The sequence below is a fragment of the Dama dama genome, chromosome X (genome assembly GCF_033118175.1).
Source record: "Dama dama isolate Ldn47 chromosome X, ASM3311817v1, whole genome shotgun sequence".
Taxonomy (NCBI): domain Eukaryota; kingdom Metazoa; phylum Chordata; class Mammalia; order Artiodactyla; family Cervidae; genus Dama; species Dama dama.
The window spans coordinates 122,196,257-122,215,880 of record NC_083714.1 but is presented as its reverse complement, the minus strand read 5'-3'; the positions used below and the strand labels follow the sequence as shown (position 1 = coordinate 122,215,880).

The following is a 19,624-nucleotide window of genomic DNA, read 5'->3' as shown; positions in this document are numbered from 1 at the left end:
CTGTTAAGAGTGAAAGAGGAAAACCACGACCCACATGTCCCACCAAAGGGGACCACTTAGGTAATATCCCGCAAACACCCACTGGATTATGAGACATCTATAAAAAAGTATGAAAGAAAGTGAAAGTGAAGTTGCTCAGTTGTGTCCAACTCTTTGCGACCCTATGGACTGTAGCCCTCTAGGCTCCTCCATCCACGGGATTTTCCAGGCAAGAATACTGCAGTGGGTTGCCATTTCCTTCTCCAGGGGATCTTCCCAACCCAGGGATCAAACTCAGGTCTCTCACATTGCAGGCAGACTCTCTACCGTCTGAGACACTAGGGAATCCCTGGTTTCCTGGATTTTTTCCTGAAAAAAGTATGAGGAAAGCATTTTATATGTTGAAACAAAAAGATCTATTTTGATATAATTAAGAATGGATTGAGCCCATTCTTAAATTTAAAAAACCAAGATGTACTAATGAATGCATGGAATGCTAGGTTCTGTGTATGAAAAGGAAAAAAAGTAGGAACCTATGTTTGTAATTGCTCATATAATACTGACACTTTGGGATACACAAGAAATTATTGATATTTATTCAGAGGGCAGTGAGGGTGAAGTGGGAATAAGATAGTGAGGGTCTTTTCACTGGCTCTGTAGATTTTTCATTTTTTGACAATATGAAAGTATTACCTATGTCAAAGTGACTAAATTAAAATAAAAACAATGCAGTCAACACTTTTTTTTTAACATAACTGCGTGCTTTATTGAGAATACACAGTAAAGCAGTAATATAATACAATAGTAAGGCATATATTTGGTGAAGTCTGATATGTTGTGAAAATGCAGTAAAACTGAAGTTTTAAAAAAATAATTAGTAAATGTTACAGTGTTGGTGTTAAAACACAATATATTACGATACGCAAGTAAGAACCCAGTACCTGAAAACAATGACATAACATGCCATGTGATGTTTATGTTTCAGTTACATTATGACTTACAGTTTACTACTCGGTGGTTATAAGGAACATGAAATAATGTCCAAATTAATGCATAAAATGTAGCAATAAAGCTCTCAGTTTTTATTAAAATATTTTGAGACTCACTCCAGAACTAATGTCTAAAAGATAAAACAAAAAAGATTAAAACAAAATCAAGCACTCTATTTACCTCTGATTTTAGAATGAAACTTAAACTTCTTAGTAGGAAGTAAAGTAACCCCTTGTTTTAAATCATGGTTAAAAAAAAAAAAAAACACAAAACCTCAGGTAAAGAAAAAGTCCAGCGTCACATAAAGGAAAAAAAAAATGCCAAGATTAAAATCAAATCTTCATGTCATTTGTTACCTTAGAGCTTTGGGTTTTCTTTTGGAAATTATAAAGGAAAAAGAAAATGGAGGAAAATGTTCACACAATGGACAGGTGGTGAAGCTGTGAAATCAGGTGTGCACAATTATTAGGAACACCCCAAAACCAAAGTGAGGTAGAAATAGCATGAGAAGCCATGTTTGATGTTAATTATCATTAGTAAAATAAGGAACAAAACCCACTCTCCAAAAGTTAATTACACTTGATGTAAGAGGTAACAGATTTGCAAAATGATAAGATCACAGGGTGATTTCCATTGAATGGATGATAAAAAAGTGAAAGACTAATAAGACAAAATGAAAGAGTAAAGCTTTTTTCCTACCAGTTAGTCCTCTTGCCTGTACTCCTCTTTTTGAATGATTTCTGTTTACTTATATATAGTTAACCTGCCTAATCCACCAAAAAGGGGGTTGGAGTACCTCTTGGAACATTTGAATCCATTTGCGTTCCCAATCAACAAACCTGCCTGGAGTTACTTATAGAGAAATGCTGAACAGGGACGCAGGGGTCCTGGGTGTCTGGGTGGATATTTAACAGTGTCATAATGTGATGGGGCAACTGTCTTCCACATTTTCACAAGGATTATTCTAAATTAAGTCTTGTGGCATTTACAAACTCATTGCAATGGGGAAAAAAATCTTACAAAACTGGAAAACCAAGACACCCACTGCTGTTTCACTGTGAGAAAATAACTGCATTGTAATTATAAAGCTCTCTCTGTAAGGTTATGGACAGTCATCCAATCCTTTACATGAAGAGTGGTTTGCTCTCTCTGAGGGAATCTACAACCCTCCTGCCTGGGAGTTAAAAATGCCTTCAGATGCTCTTTCGTCAAAGCATCACTAACTCTAAACCGTGGCACTGTCAGCAGCAGGAAGCTTAATGTATCAACCAGTGGATTACTCTGACATAGTAAGTCCTGTGTATTCATTCATATGTCCCTTAAAAAAATTCAATACTCTAGTTGTCAGTGGAAAGTTCAAAATGAGAAACATCTGGAACTCTAGACTGTTTTAGTGTGGTAGTTTCCTTCTGGCTTCAGGCTCCAGGGAGGATTCATTCTAGACCAAGCAGGTGAGCCTGGATGATGAGAAGCAATTTCTTTCCATTAGGAAGTGGCAAGAACATTTGAACGAGAAATTTTAAATGTCTCTTGAAATTTATATTTACCTATATACCTACAGTGCTTACATACTGATAGACATATAGATGTGTAAAATGAAAACCCATGGCCAGTCCCACTCAGTCAACAATTCCAAACAGAGCTATGTGAAGTAGTCATTTGGTGGTCTTAGAGGAAGTCCTATCTTTAATACGCAAGAAAAGAAAAAAAATCCATGAATTTCATATGGATACCACGCTAAAAGGATGCAAAACAATGCGCTGCCTCAGTTTGTGTTTGTGTGTTTGTCTGTGTGTGTGTGTGTGTGTGTATGTATGTAGGTATGTGTTTGTTTTTAGGGGTTTTTATAAACAACTTTTTTTTTTATAAAGCACACATTAGTTTACAATCTTTCTTTATAACTGTTATAAATTTTTAAACAACCCAAAATGCGTTCCATATAAAGAAATGGCAAGTTATTTAGCTATCAAGATTTTACATGTAGTTTTCTTATAACTTTTTGTACAATTGCATAGACGTGTAAAACCTGCCATTGTTAACAAAACAATAACAGACTTAGAAACTACTGAAATCTACAGTATAGTACCACTACCCTTCACAAAAATATAGATTTTTTTTCTTGTAAACTCTTACTGTCTAATCCTCTTGGTTGTATGAATATTATAAAAACCATGCGGGAATCAGGAGTTGTAAAACATTTATTCTGCCCCTTCTTCATCTGTCATAACTGAAACTAAGGACTCCATCGCTCTGCCCAAATCATCTGCCAAGTGGAAAAGGCTTCCTACATTGTGTCCTGGAAAACAAAGAGAGAAAGAGACTTGATGCAAGGTGCAGACATCATCACCCCAACTCTTTGCCGCTGTGGAAATCATCTCCCGTTTCTAGGTGAAGACAACACAGACGCTGCATCGAGGGGGATACACAACAGGGCTTGGTTTTTCACCAGTGTTCCAGGAAGAAGCAAAGCCTTGTTAATGAAGCCATTCCACATTGTTAGTATCAGCCTCCTATCAGGGATCAGGCTCTTAGCATCATAGAAATGGCAAAAGTCCAAGACTATACTCCCCTTCCCTGTGTAGATATATATCAGAAGGATTCCATGGATAAGCGCAAGATTCCTATTGTAAGAGGAATAATCCATGGTGGCATGTATCTTTTCCACCTCGTTGTGGGAGAATATTTACTATGTACTTGTATTTAAAAGAAAACTTGTTTTTCCTATTAAACAACCACCACCACAACTATCACCACCACCATTCTACTACCATCACCATGAATGTGAAGTCTTCATCTCAAGGCTGTTACAAGCTGTTGGCTCACATCTAAGGCTATGGTGGAGGTGACTGTTTTCTCTCTGTTCTTATTTGAATTGAAAGATAAACCCTTGACCTTTTGATGCACTACTAACATTTGAATTAGGAAGCTTCAGGGGAAAAAAATCACTTTTGATTCCAAATTATTTGAGAGCCTAATTAGAATATGACCCACATGTGTAGCATGTGTTTGGGTATCCTGTGAATCCATTTTTGATCTCCTCCTAAATGAGGGTTAAATAATAGCCTTTTAATAATAATATGACATGACCTAGTATTAATCCCCCAGCATGGAGCATAAAGGCAGCCCAATGTCTCTCGGTACTTTGTGGTGAAATTCAGATCTAGAGTAAGATAATTTGAGACATACTTTATGACTTGCCTTTTCATGTATGTCCCATATTTTTATACAGCTAATTTTAATTCTTGGACATTATTAAATCATTCTACTATTCAAGTACTGCCTTTGAAAGGAAAAATGCTTTACTAGGCTATTACTACCTTGCCATGTATCAACTTTACAGATTCCCATAATGATTGTTAAAATCCCTATAAAAATTAAAGATAGACTAGGGCAGGCATTCTAGTCTAATATTTATTTCAAGAGACATATCGTTTTTAAATATACGAGAGGATCTGAAGAGGATTCATAGGCTGGCACTTAAACACCCATGGCACCAGATCAAGTTAAGACTTATTAAAAGTTTAAGGCCGTGCAGCCATTTATATTACGGTGACCAAGTTTGTAAATCTCTTTGAGCTTTATTAGGGCAGAAGGTTTCAGTGAGGACTAATTGTGCTGTAAAAAAAATTTACTCTGGATTTTGGTTGAGCGTTATGTACTATGCATAGAGCAGGCCAAGAGTTTGGCAGCCCTCAGTGAAGAACTAAAATCACCTTTGGGTTTTCTAAACCATAAAAACCACACAAAGACATAGTGAGTCCTTTGCTGCTCCTCAGAGCACAGATATCAACCCGATGCCAGCAGGTTAGAGAACTTCCCTTGTGTCTCCTTTTGACTGCCCAGCAACTCTGGGAAAGCTGTACAATTATTCATGTGTGATTGAAAATAGATGGACTAACTGCAAATTTTTAATTGCTTGCAATCTTAACAACAGTCACTGAAACCACTAAAAGCAAAACCCAAGATTCTTACAACCTGACACCTAAATATAATGCCAACCATTTCTCACGACCCACAGCTGCCTACAGTATAGTCCACCTGGTGGCTAGAAACATGTATTATCAAGCAGGCCAGAAATCACTTTTTCCCCTATCAGCTGATTAACAATGATTACAAAGGGCCTATTTTAGACTGTGTACCAGGAGATGTAGACTGCAGTTCAAAAGATAACCAAGACAAAGAAATGCATTTATAGATTAGATAGCCAGGTGGTACTTTTCCTACTCAAAATGGTGTTCAGTTACTACACGGAAGAAAAAGTCTTGAGTCTCTTAAGAGGCCTAAGTTCTAGGGGTATCTGCTGTTTACAAAGTTACCAGGTCAAGCAGAGGGTCATGGTTCTTAATACACCACACACACTCCCACAAAATGTTAGGTGGCCGTTAACCTATCCAGATGGTTAAATATTCACAAAAGACTGCATGGCTGTCCAAAAAATGAACGTATCTACATGATGCCTTTCACGACTGTGTTTACCTATACCCATTTCACCAGAAAAACAACTCTACAGTTTTCCATGGAGGTTTTCCTTCAGGCCAGAAAAAACAATTCTCTTGCTCGAAATACTGCCCCAAAGAATCATACACCTGAACCTGCTGGAGGCATAAAACCACACACAAATAGGGACACAGAAAATAAAGGTTTGTATCTTGCGTCTATTATCCATGTGTGGAAGGCAGCAGACTGGTGAGAGCCTTCATTTCACCTGACAGATTGTTCTAAAGCCAAAATGAAAATCTCGTAACTAGAAGCACTAGAGGCCCTGAGAAACAGGCAGGATTCAGACATCTGTGATGAGCTTCAGGCACAAGTAGACCAAAAAATCTGTCTATAGAAAGTATTCATTTCATCCATCCTTAAGCAAGGACTGTTGACGAGAAAGGCACCGTGCATTTAACATTAGGCTAGCTGTATGTTTTTCCAAGTCGGCGCGAACTGTGACACATTGAGTTGCACACGCCACCTCTGCCTCAGGGAGCTGTCTGCAGCAGTGATTGGGAACTGAGAATTTCTGGCAGAGCCCCAAGACCTCAATAGCAATCTGGCACTCTGTTTTTTAAAAAACACCATTCCCAAAGAAATGGTGAGCATTCAACTGGCCAAAGGAACAGCCAGAATACCGTGGTGAAATGTGCTTCTCTCCTTCTAGAATTTAATCTTGGAAAAATTACAAGATTTTACATTTGGGGGATATTTTCATAACAATAAAAAACATCACTATTATTTGGATTTCCTGACTTCCCGGAAACTTGTCTGACTGTAATACACCTCAGGTAGTAGAGTTTCCACATGCCTATGGGACTGCAACTACATTTGCTGGTCTTTTCTAAAAGTCATTCACAAGAGACATATGTTCAGGGTGGTTAAGAAAACACAGTGCAATGTTTTACCACAAGTTAAAATAAATTTTAAGGAGAACTTACCATCAGAGTGAACCCAAGAAGTCTCACATTAGAAGGCAAACCGTCAGGAGCATTCAATACTTCACAGATTCAGGTTTCCTGTTTTTCCTCCCAGCCTACCACTCCCTCCCCCGGACCCCACAAGCCTTGGAAGGGGGTACAGGTGGAGACACACTGGAGGATCATTCAGTCAATTTGACCTGCATGGCATGGCACTGGCAGAATTTCCAGTGTGACTCCTTACATTTAAATGAATCAGTGGCTACTCTTGTCCATGTTTGTGCTAAGGATTCAGAGCCCTCTCCTAAGGACTCCCCACCCATCCAGCCTGTCTTGCACCAGAGTATACGCTATTGTCATCCACGGGAGAGCATCCCTTCTTGCTTCCTTCATACTCAACTCTTGGTAAGCACGATCTTGCTTCATTTGGGCTGTCACTCAACATGGCATTTCGTGAGGTAATTCAGTGTTTAGATAATATTCCGGGTAGTATGCAGAAGGAAGTGGCTTTTACTATTAAACCCCAAACCACATTCAGTGATAACACTGTACCCTACCTATAAAAGGCATTAAAAAAGTCCCTCTAGACTCCAAAATTCACTTTTTATTCCTGACTGGGTGTGGGTCTGTTTGGTTCCAGATGCCAAGTTAAAAACAAACAAACAAACTCCTCTAATGGGCAAGTTGAGATGTCATATGCTTTTCACACATCGTTTTCTAAGTGGCAGTAAAGCATATAGTTAAGAGTGTGGCTCTGGACCCAGACTGCCTGGATTCAAATCCTGGCTTTGTCACCTTGGACACCCTGCTTACCTGTTTATTGACTCAGTTTCCTTATCTTTAAAATGGGGTTGATACGAGTACCTACCTCAGAGGCTTGTTGTGAAGACTACATAATGAAAAAGATGGCAAGTGCTTAGAAAAGTCCTTGGCATACAGTAAGTGCTCAAAAAACAATGTTAGCTAAAGTGGGAAAGAGAGAGTGTAGGAACCAGGAAAAAGAAAATGAAAACATAATGAAGTCATCCAAGAAGAATAAAAACCAAGGGCACTGGCAGAAAACACTAGGGTCTTGGAAGTGGAAGGAAGCTTTATGATTCATCGACTATGTGTGAGGCTAAATGTATTGTGAAGATTTTGTTTGTGTTGCAAATGGCAACAGATGATGAACTTCCGGATTCCAACTTAGGGACTACAAAGGGTTGCCCTTTAAGAGAGTCCTGTTCCCCCAACCCCTTGTCCTGTTGTCATGGTGATGACAATGGCCATGAACATTTTAGGCATGTTCCTCATGAGCTGCAAGTGGAGAGGTGACTACCATCCTTATATGATGACATGTGTAATACACACATGCGCGTGCACGCACACAATTCTTACACAGACGCCAAACATAGAAAGCGGGATGAGACAGACAGAAGCCATGGCTGTGAGCCTGAATCTCACTAACCTCTCTCATTGGCTTCCCAGGGGTATTTCTTCCTTTAATAATAGAGAGAGGAAGAGGCAGAGATATCAGAAAGGAAAAAAAAACATGCATAAATATACAGTTTCATACCAATTTGCTTCTTTTACCAAACAAATGTTGAGATGACAATTCATTTATCCCCTTCTGGAAAAAAAAAAAAAACAGAAACAAAAAACCCAAAAGACACATCCAGTCAAATAACCTTTACATACACTTAAAATTGGTGTAAACAGATAACATGATCCAGAAGACATCACTCAGAGGATCCACAGAGCTCATGTGTCTAAGTGGATGAAAGCTGGCTCAGCAGGGAAACCTGACAAGCTGAGCATTGTTTTCAAGGGCAACTGTAGAATCTCAAGTTTACTCGCCCAAAATTTCAGAATCTCTTGATTGTCCACTTGACAAGCAACACACCAAACCATACACAGTAGTTGGTTTGGGGTGCCAAAAATCTGCACTGTGAAAGCAAGGTGGAATACTGCTTCTTAGAGCCTAGACCCCATCCTCTCGGGAGAACTTGTTCTGTCTGATAGGAGCGCAGCATGTCTGCGACAGGACTGCGGGCATTGGAGAAAATGGAAACAGAGCAGGAAAAGAGTTAAGTCGCACTATGGGCAAGCCACGGAGCACAATTCAGCAATGAACCTTCACCTTCCATCTCATGATTCAGCAGATCCCAGGAGCCTGGAGGGTCTGTCACAGACCTCCCTGGCCTTGTTGGTTTTCTAGAATCCTATGTCTGTATATGCAGTTATGTGTTTTCGAAAAGCAGGCTGTGGTGAGAAAGTTTTGCTATGCTAGTATTTATAACTGGACAGAAAACGAGGGACTGCTGATCGTACCTGGCATGTCTTGGGCATGTGCTCTCCTTTTTATCTCCAGGGTACCCCAAAGTGAAGTCCTGGTTGTTAAACTGTGGCTTTAATAGTGGGATATTTCCTAAAACAATCTTCTCTGGAATCCAGTATATAGAGCAAGATATAAGCAGAGCAGAGCCCCTTCCCCCAACATACCATGGTCAGGGGCTCCAAGAGGACCTATGAACCAGGGATTCCTCATTGAGAGCAAAGAGATCTGGAGCTACTCATCCAGAAGAAAGCTTTCAAAACTCAAGCCTAGGGCTGAACTTCTAGCATACAGGTAAAGGTTTTCTAAGTATGACCTTCTCCTGCCTCTGCCTTCCTTCCGAATTTTCCTGAGTCAGCCCTTTCTTGGGGATACAAAAACAGCAGGCATGACGAGGTAAAAAACATGGTCAAGGTATTCACAATGCTCTTCAAACCAGAAAAGAGAGAGAGAGACAAAAAAGTACTGGCTCAGCAGTTGTGGGTGTTTCCAATGGTAGGACCATAGCAGACAATGGAAAAAAGGAAAGGGGGAGAACAGCATCATCTTTGAGGGCCCAAACCCAAGTGAATGAGTCATCTATTCTCCTTGACACCACTGGAAAAATGAAAAAGAAATCTTTTACTTCATGGTTATACTGTCTGGTGGTAGAATTAACTCTCTTCCCCTATAAGATTATAGGCTCCTTGAAGGTGGGTCCACATGTTGCTCACCTACCTCTCTACCTCTGATACCACTACTGTACCTTGACACTGTGGGTATTTGGTAACTGCCAGGTGAACTAAGGTAGGAAGGTCGCCACACTAGGTCATGGCCAAGAGTCCTTTGATGTTTTTGGACACTTGGCCTTGTTTGCTGTCCTTTAGCTTGGATGCCAAGGGCTGCTAACTGGTTCTGGCTTGTAACTTGGGTCTATTTTTCTATTTTTTAAATTTAAGTATAGTTGATTTACAATGTGGTGTTTGTTTCATGTATATAGTAAAGTGATTCATATATATGTATGTATGTATGTATGTATGTTATGGTGGTTGTTTAGTCACTAAGTTGTGTCTGACTCTTTGCGACCCCATGGACTGTAACCTGCCAGGCTCCTCTATCCATGGGATTTCCCAGGCAAGAATACTGGAGTGGGTTGCCATTTCCTTCTCCAGGGGATCTTCCCAAACCAGGGATGCAATACATGTCTCCTTTGTCTCCTGCACTGCAGGTGTATTCTTTACTACTGAGCCACCTGGGAAGCTATATATATGTGTGTGTGTGTGTGTGTGTGTGTATGTGTGTGAGTATGTGTGTATATATATATATATACACACACATACATACATATAGTTATTTATTCTTTTTTGGGGGGGTAAGTTTTTTTAATAATTTTTTGATGTGGACCATTTTTAAAGTTTTTATGGAATTTGTTATAATATTGCTTCTTTTTTATGTTTTTGATTTTTGATTTTTTTGCCTCCAGTCATATGACATCTTAGTTTCCCAGTCAGGGATCAAACCCACACCCCCTGTGTTGGAAAGTCTTAACCACTGGACCACCAGGGAAGTCCCCATATATTGTTTTTCTGATTCTTTTTCCACATAAGTTATTACAAAATATTGAGTCTGGTTCCCTGTGCTATACAGTAGGTTCTTGACTTGGGTGTATTTTTAAAGACTTCAGAACCTTAGGAAGGTCAGGGTTGTTAGAAAGCAATGTGATTTAGTTCTGAAATGTAATTATAGTTACTAGAATGATAAAGGTTATAGATCTTTATTAATTCTTCACCAAGCCATATTCAGAGCTCAGGGTCAACTGGTCACTGCTGAAGGTGCAGCAGATGCTTTGGATTGTTTCAGGCACCTCTTCAGAAGCCATGCTTTCTGTGAAATGGACCTCCCCAAGTTACATGATCCCTAAGTTCTTTCAAAAACCCTCCCTCATCACTTTGGGTTCTGGTGTACTTATTAGCATAGTACAAACGGAGGTCCACTGTGTGTTCAAAAAGACTTAAAACACATGTTTTCTGCTTTTATCAGGAGTAGTTTCTATGCTGGCAAAACAGAGGCTCACTGATTGCGTCATTAAAAAAAAGTCTTTACCAATAAATCAAGTACCAGATAAAAGTTGCATTGCAAAAACACATTCTTTGGAAATGAGTCTCCTTAGACCTTGGGTTAGGGGGTCCATCTGGCAATGTGGTATGCTGTCTGTCAGGAAATGAATCAAGAGAAAGAGGAAGTGTGTCGGGGAGTCCTGAGTCTAAATAAAGGGCTTGGTCAGGTCTGGAGAAGTCGCGTTTCCTCAGGCAGTGGGAAGCCAAGATGATTGGCTGTAATTCATTGTTCAGAGTCACAGTCCCGGGATGTTCCTGTTTCTGGGTATCTTTATTAGCTTCTGTATCTCAGTTCACTGACGGTTTTTAAAAGTTCAGGAAGAATGAGTTCCTTTTAAGGATCTCTGTTTCATTACAAGTGAAAGAAGAGTGAAATGGCTATAGTTGATTGAAAATGCAGGGTCTTTGGTGAACATGGATATAAATGTATAAATCAATTCAGAGGCACAGTTTTGCTGAGCTGAAAGTTGATCAGCTCTGAAATCTGTGACTGTACATACATCATCAGCTAGAGTGGACAACAATGTAATCATATAAAGCCGGAGTTGGCAAAGTTGCTCTGTAAAGGCCCAGACAGTAAGTATTCAGGCTTTGCCAGTCACAAGGTCTCTGGAGCAGCTCTTCAGCTCTGGCACAACTATCTGCCCTTGGAGTGAGAAAGCCTCCGTAGACAATATGTAAATGAGTGGGGGTGGCTGTGTTATGATGACAGCTTAGTTATGAAGGCAGGTAGTGAGCCAGATTTGGCCCACAGACTGCAGTTCACCGAGCCCTGATGTAAAGGAGCTTGGATCCTTTCTGGAAGCCGAGAGGAAAGAGAAGGGAGCCCGGAACTAGGATGCTTCCATCCATCTGCAGGCTTTCTGTTGCTCTTCCATGAAAGAACCACAGACAAGGCTTTGATTGTAGGTTTTGCAGAGCTGTTGGGTTGCTAATTTAGAGGCATTTAACAGACTGTATGTGGGCTTATCTCGGAGGGGGAGTATGAGAGAGAGAGGATGGCATGGGCTGTTGGGGATAAAAATAATGTAGCACAGGTCAGCAGGTAAAAGATGATGCAGGCAGCAGACAGATCTGACTGACAGTGCTGACCACTTCCTGAGCTGTCTCACTGCACTAAGAGCTTATCTGGGATCCTGTCATTAATCTATATGGACAATGACACCTCATTTTTACAGGGGCCAATACAAACCCAGACTAGGGAAGCATTTTCTTTCATGAATGCGCATGCATCAACAAAGTTCTTTGTTTGACTGCTAGATGATCAGAGATATGTGGACAGATCGCTTCAAGAGTTGATGTTAAAATGATGTTTATTGTTCGTTCTAACCAGGTAGCATTCCTATAGAATGATGGTGAGGATTTAGAAATTGTCTTATGGTAGATAATGATTCTTATTACAGTAGAGTTCAACTCCTCCATTTATAGACACAGGGAGAGATTATATAGGTAGATTAAATAGGTTAACTACAAATTGGCTAACATTCTGGGTTTAAAATACACCAAGGCCCTCAAGCTCCTCCAGTGGTTGTAAGTAACTAACCAGAGCTAGAGATTCATCAGGAAAGATAGGATCACAAAACTAAACACGCACACATTCTCAGTGTGAACTGCCTGCAGTTCAGAGCCATTCTGAGACAGGGTAGTGCTGACTATCACCTGATCACTAAGCGGAGGAGCAGGCAGCTCCCTTTATTAATTCGTAGAACAGTTTAGCCAAGGCCATCAAGATAAAAGCTGAAGCTCAGTTGAACAAGGCTCTTCCCTCCTTTGGGTATCCAGGTACTTCTAGTGGAATGGTGAAGATTAGCTGATGCCTGAAGAGTTACTGCTAAGTCAAAACTGTGGGAAAGTGTAACAAAAAAAGTTGTGAATTTAAAGTACACACTCCCTATTTATATGCTTTGTATTTATGAAAGACATAATACTAAAAAGTCTTTTCCTTTGTGGGCAATTACCTAGCAGGGTTAAGGAAACCATGAGGTGGTACTTAATAGCACTTTCCCACTAAATGTCAGACCTTTGGGTCTGACATCTGTTTTAAGTTATGCAAACAGCTGTCCAAGACAGCTGTAGCAAGCATGAACTCCATTTTTTGTAATACACCAATGGGAACGTGGATGGCAGACTTAGATGAAAAATCCAGTGTTCTCTAAGACACTAGCCAGGGTTTGGCAGAAACTTCCATGGTGAAACTCTTAAAACATCATTTTTTTAAAAAATATATTCACCTGGGTCAGGAAAGCTGAGATCAGTTAGAGTAGTATTTTTTTTTTCCTGGTGAAAATGCAACATTTAATTTTGTATGTCTGTTTTAATTTTTTCAATGCATGGATCTTGCTTGTTTCTTTATTAATAAAAGACTGCAGTTGACCTTTAAACAACATGGGTCTGAACTGTGTGGGTCCACTTACACACAGATTGTTTTCAATAAGTATAGTACCTGTATTTTCATTTTACAGATCTTTAAAATAAGTGTGGGGAATAGTGTGCTCGATTATGGATCACAGTATGTGGAACTAAAAGAACTAGAGTTTGAATCCTGATTCTACACAAACTATTTCAGCTTCCTGCCCTTGGCTGAGTCACCAGTTCCTTTGTTATTAGTGAAGCAGAGAGAGCAGTTATGAAGGTTTTCAACTGCTAGGGAACAGTGTTTTTAAACCACTGGATCAGAAAGCAATATAGTGGGTTGCGACCAGCATTTTATTTTTAAATACATAAAACAGAAACAGTGTGGTTGTATGTAGTAAAGAAAGTATTGTCATGAAACTTTTGTTTCTGATCTTTGTGTGTATATATGAGTATATAAATACATGTTTGCTATATACACAGTGGGTACATACATATATGTGTGTACATACACACACAAATAACTTGTATCTTTACCCCAGTCTGAGATGTAATATTTTCTCTTATTATGGATAATGATCAGAAAAGATCAAAAGCCACTGTGTTGAACATCAAAGATGCTAAAATGATCTTTCAAGGCCTTTCCAATTCAGGAGAGTCTCTAATCCTGAGATATTAACAATCTCAAGATTTCTGGCATAATATCAATGTATCTACCAATTGTTAATATAGTTCCACTACGTCCTACTATATATATATATATACACACACACGCATATATATATATATATATATATATATATATATGTATGTGTATGTATATATTATCCATTCTTTGAAAATTAAAAAAATGCCTTTAGTTAGAAATAAAGTATCCAAAAATCCACTTTTATAATTTTTATTTTTTTGGGTGAAGTAGAAAAGAATTGCTTTATTGCAGGGAGCCAAGCCAGGAGTCTAGGGTAACTAGTGCTTAAAAGACCTGAACTCTTCTAAGGCTTTCAGCGAAAGGTTTATAAAGACAGGGTGAGGGAGGGGGGTTGTGTTTGTGATAAGCTCATGGACATTCTTCTGATTGGTTGGTGATGAGGTAATTGGGAGTCAGCATCATCAACCTTCTGGTTCCCACCTGTCTGGGATCTAGATGCTTGAAAAACCACTTTTTAGAGTGCATTGATCATCAGCCTTTTTACAATGAAAAGACATTTTATCCATTTAAATTTATGGACAGATAGGTGGAATACTGTGACATATAACAGGAAATATATATTTAGTCTTCATCCCTCTTCAAGGCACAATACTCTTAAAACCCTTGGAATTTCCTGTGGTCAGCAGCAGCAAAATGTCTTTTGTTATGTGCTATTGAGGTGACTTTCGGATGGATGCTGGTTGCTAGGGGAGCCAATCAAGTGATGCGAGGGTTGGAACTTTGAGTCCTACCCCCTGACCTCTAGGAAGAGGAGAGGACATGCCTGTGTGCTCAGTCGCTTCAGTTGTGTCCAGCTGTTTGCAAACCCATGGACTGTAGCCCGCCAGGCTCCTTTGTCCATGGAATTCTCCAGGAAAGCATACTGGAGTGGGTTGCCATGCCCTCTTCCAGGGGATCTTCCCAACCCAGGGATCGAACCTGGGGCTCATGCACTGCAAGCAGATTCTTTACTACTGAGCCACTAGGGAGCCCAGAAGGGAGGGGCTGGAGGTTAACTTTAATCACCAGTGGCTAATGATTTAATCAGTCACACCTATGTAATGAAGCCTCCACATAAACCAGAAAGAATAGGGTTTGGAGAGCTTCCTGGCTGGTGATCATGTGGAGACAAAGTGGGGAGAGTGGTGAGCTCAGGGAGGCCATGGAAGCTCCACCCCCTTTCCTCATGTCTTGCTCTATGCATCTCTTCTGATTATATCTTTCTATCACATACCCATGATCTAGGAAAGAAAATGTTTCTCTGAGTTCTGTGTGCTGCTCTGGCAAATTAACTGACCCAAAGAGCAGGTTGTTGGAATCTCTAGTGTATAGCCAGTGGGTCAGAAACCCAGGAGACAACCCAGACTTAAAATTGGCATTCTGAAGTGAGGAGAGGAGAGGCTGCCTTGTGGGACTGAGACCTTAACCTGTGGACTCTGATCCTGTCTCTGGGTAGGTAAGAGTCAGAACTGAGCTGAACTAGAGCATATATCTGCTGCATATGCCAGCAGCATATACCTGCTACTATATGAGAACTATTTGGCAGTGTGGGAAAAAGAACCTACACATTGCAATGGGGTGCAAAATCATAAAGGGCCTATGATAAGGTATAATTTGGTAGGAATTAACACACAAAAAAAATGTCAGGGTCATCACATCACAGAGAGACCAGTCAGCTCTTCCAGCAGCTTATCTACTCTCTTGTTCTGTGTTTGTTTGTTGATTTCATTGTGTTTGCTTCAGGACAATGAAAGAATTCTCTCAGGCCACCAGGGTACTGTTGAGTAAGTAGGAACTTGGTTAATGGAATTGGTTTCAGACAAAGCCTGCTTATGCCCTATTTGAGAAGTCCAATTAGCACTCAGGGGATGAAATACTTCCATAAGCACTAAGTTAGTAAACACTAACCAGGCAGCCTAAAGAGAGTTTCCCAGATTTCCATGTAAGTGAATTACCATCATACAAGTGAATGTAAGATCAGAGGCTGACTGCCAAATACCCTATCAGAGGAGGTGTACTTCTGGTCTTTCACACTCCTGTGCTGTTTAGCCGCAAAGACATTAAGAGGGGGATACAGGGAGAGGGTGCCTAGCTCTCACCTTAAGATAATCAGGATGGCCAGGGACCCGGTATGGGTATGAAAAGGCTGCCACTGGGGTAGCAGAGCCCTGCATCCTGCTCCAGTCTCTCCTTGGATCTACTCTAGTGATTTGGATGTGAAAGAAATGCCCGAGGTGACCACCTACTTCCCACAGAATCCATAAACAAGCTTTCAGGCCAAGGACTGAGGATGAGACGCAGGTCTGTGACCTTCCAGAGAAAGCTGGGGGTCAGCGAAATGTGTGTGAGAGTTGGGCTCCACAGCACTGGGCCCATGAGGAGCTGTGTGATCTTGAGGAAGACCCTTGCTCTGCCTGAGGCTGACGCCCTCCTGTTTATTTCGAAGGGTGTTTCTAGGGTTCTCTCATGGCGCAGATGTCTCCATCATAGGAGTAATACAGTTAATTGTGCCGTGATTTGAACGTCTGGGAGGGCTGTCTCCCCAGCTGACCATAAGCACCTTGAAGGCAAGAACTTGGCATTTCTCCTTTGCATCCCTAACACCTCTGCTGGCACATAGTAGGCGCTAGTGACAGGAGGCAGGATAAAGGTGAATGCATTTGATTTTGGTCAGACCAGCATGCGGTCTTCTTGTTATGAATCAGGGCATCTAGGGAGTCAGTGAAGGCAGGATGGAGAAGAGACTGGCCAGGTGGGGGATAAGGAGGTGGGTGGAAGACACAAGAATTTTCTCTCTTAAAATCAACACATCAGAGGCACTCAGCAGTGAAAAGATGGCTGGTGCAGACATTTAAAATTAGCTTCCCCTTACGGTTCCTTAGCAACGCTCTATCAGAACGTTATTGCTTTTAATGTGCCTTGCACAACGCTCACTCGCACATCAAATAGCTGGGAAATGGCCATTGTTAACTGACACTGAACAAAAAGATGGGAAAAACATAGGGCTGCAAACACCCTACTCATTGCCCTTATGGAGAGGAACAAATAGCCCCATTGTCTGTTGCCCTTCCCTCCTTGGCTGCCCATTAGGGGTCCTAATCACTGGCCACAGAGCCTTATGCTTTCTCCCCTTGGCTTCTCTAGAATTTCCTTCTATTTGCTCACAGGTGACTGCTGCCATTATGTTTTTTTTTAATTGAAGTATAACTGACATATGACATTATATTAGTATCAGGTGTACAACCTAGTGATTTGACATTTGTATGCATTGCAAAATGATCACCCTAATAGGTCTATGTACCATCTGTCACCATACAAAGTTACAGGTTTTTCTCTTGCTATGAGAACTCCTAAGATTTTCACTCTTAGCAATTTTCACATTTGCAATACAATATTATTGACTCTTGTCCACATGCTCTCTGCCATTCTTTTTATTCACTGAAGGGGGAGTGGGTCAGTGACTTTGTTTTATGTTAGAGCAATGAACCAAGAAAAATAGTCCAAGAAACTAATGCCTTTCTTTGTGAAAATTGCATTCTAAGGAAGTGAAAAAAAAATAACAAACTAGTACATATATATTTAACTGTACTTACATTTAAATGAAGGGGTAAGATACAGTTTTTAAATATACATAAAGGACATCAGATTGCAAGCTCAAGTGCCCACCACTACTGTACACTAGGCATATTCTGCACTTTGCTGTATCACGTGGTAGCTGTATGTCTCTGGTAAAGGCACCGTCAAGGCATTAATTTCCTCATCTGTAAATCTCACTTAATAATTGCTCCATAGTAAAAGCTATCTCATAATTAACTCTTCAGACTAATGTGCCAAGCAAGGAAGACAACCTTATGAATGTTAAGTTAGTATTCTTATTTCTGGAAACAGGCTATTTGAATTCAAAACACTCCAAGTCAGAAATTCACATTTGAAAGGAAATTCTTCTCACAATGATCCCAAATTGGCATTCTGTCAGCACTTGTTTATGTTAACATGGAAACTACACATGCCAGTTGTGTACGGCAGTGAGCAGTCTACTTCCGGTGAGTCTGAGTGACTTCCGAGTCATGGCACTTACCTCTTGAACTAGGGAAGGAGTTGTTGAGTTGTTCCATCACTTCCTCTAACCCTGTGCTTGAGTCCTGGGGAGGACTGAGAAGGTCTTCCTCGCCTAAATGGAAGCAAACACAAAAAATGGCAAATTACACTTTAGGAAAAAACTGTGAGACTAGAGAAAAGGTTCATGATAGCATTTTAAAATCCATCATAAACTCTTTGCCACTTGTTCATAAATAACAGAAATAAAAATAACCCCTCAAGCTAACTAATTAGGGAGCAGTTCCTTCAAGGGATGAAGAATTTCATGCAGGGATTTATGTACGTCATTATCTTTGGAAAAGAAAACTGTGTACCTGCTTAGAAGTTAAGATAAAGTTGCCATAAGTTGCTTATGCCCCATTAACAAATGTGAAATGCTGTTCTTTGTAATAAAAAAGGATTAGTGTACACTTGCAGTGTGTCTCTTCAACACAAAAGAAGAATGTGACATTTTGAATTCACTTTATGAATGTAAGGAGTGGGGACATTGATGTATTTTTTCCATTCTTTCCTTTGACATTTAACAAAAAAATACAAACAAAACTCAAATACCTTTGAAGTCCAGTTTAACAGGGAGAAATAAAGAGTTTCATGTGATCTATAAAGGTAATGAAATATTGGTATTTTAAGGACTGTACATATGGAGATACTGGGAAGTTCTGTTCCTTTCCTCTTTGTTACATGGGGTTACTTCATAATTATGTTTTTGGAGGCTTACAAAGGGAAACTTGTTTTTAATTTTTGAGAATTTGTTTCTGCAAAGAAAGAAAGATGATTTGGAAGGAAAGGAGGTTAGGCATGAATGGTCTTCTGGGGATGGGAGTCTCCTTGTAAAGTTCGTTGATCTGTATCTCTATTGTTTATTCGTGTGTCAAGGAAATACACCTCAAATAGCATTTGCAGTAAGGGAGAAATTTCTTAAGAGCAAACAAAATTATTTTGAACTTTGAAGGTCTCTGAAAGTCATTTTCCATAACATTCAATCTTCCAACTGTGAAAATAACGTGTTTTTGAGTTCTGTTTGTTCAGTACATTGTCACTTCCATTTAAAACAAGACCTTGTTTCAGCAAACCAACAATAATGGACACACTTAAGGACAACCTCAGGTTCACATCTGACTTTAAAAGGGAGCCAGTGATGTAATGACTTAAATATGCTTGTCATTTCCTTTGGTCTATGCCACTTGGAATTTCATCTCTGATTATAACCTTGCATTTATTACCAAGTTTTCGCCTTTTCTTTCTTAAAGCAGAAGCTGAAAGAATCATTAGCAATGCTCACCACTGAGATAAAATCATATGCAAGGTGAATGTGAGGCTGTATACCATTATTAGAAAGGAGGGCTAAGGACCTGGGAGAAACAAAAACCCCTCTGAGTCAGCGAGTCTCCTGGTAACATACCATAGGAAACCTCTTTGAAGTACTAAGGGCAGGAAATGATTGCTAAAGAATTCAGGTCATAAGGTGGAAAAGGAAGTTGGAATATTTATCCATCCACATGCACAAACTACTTGCTCATATTCATGCCTTTAAAAATCAAAGAATGAAATTCAGCATCTGTAGTTTCTTCTTGCCTGTGCTTTTAGACTACCATCATCTGAAATAGATGGAATGAATGAAATATCGCCAGAAGGAACGGGATGCTGACAGCTGCAGGGTTGATTATATCTCTTGGTTCCATTACCAATTGCAAAATTTTGCTGA

The 19,624-nt window shown here is 40.0% G+C and overlaps 1 protein-coding gene across 4 annotated transcripts in view; it reads right to left on the bottom strand.

The window, feature by feature from the left end:
• Nucleotides 1–729: 729 nt before the first annotated feature.
• Nucleotides 730–19,624, bottom strand: part of DMD (dystrophin) — a 2,165,569-nt gene continuing 2,146,674 nt past the window's right edge. For 3 of the 4 annotated variants that reach the window (XM_061137757.1, XM_061137760.1, XM_061137758.1), the window contains 2 exons: nucleotides 17,900–17,992; nucleotides 730–3,265 (listed from right to left, as the gene is read on the bottom strand). In XM_061137757.1, the coding sequence (XP_060993740.1) occupies nucleotides 3,168–3,265; nucleotides 17,900–17,992 (191 nt within the window). In that variant the 3' untranslated portion in view covers nucleotides 730–3,167. Of the gene's footprint in view, nucleotides 3,266–7,818; nucleotides 7,851–17,899; nucleotides 17,993–19,624 lie in introns of all 4 variants that reach the window. The other variant, XM_061137756.1, reaches the window with a different exon arrangement.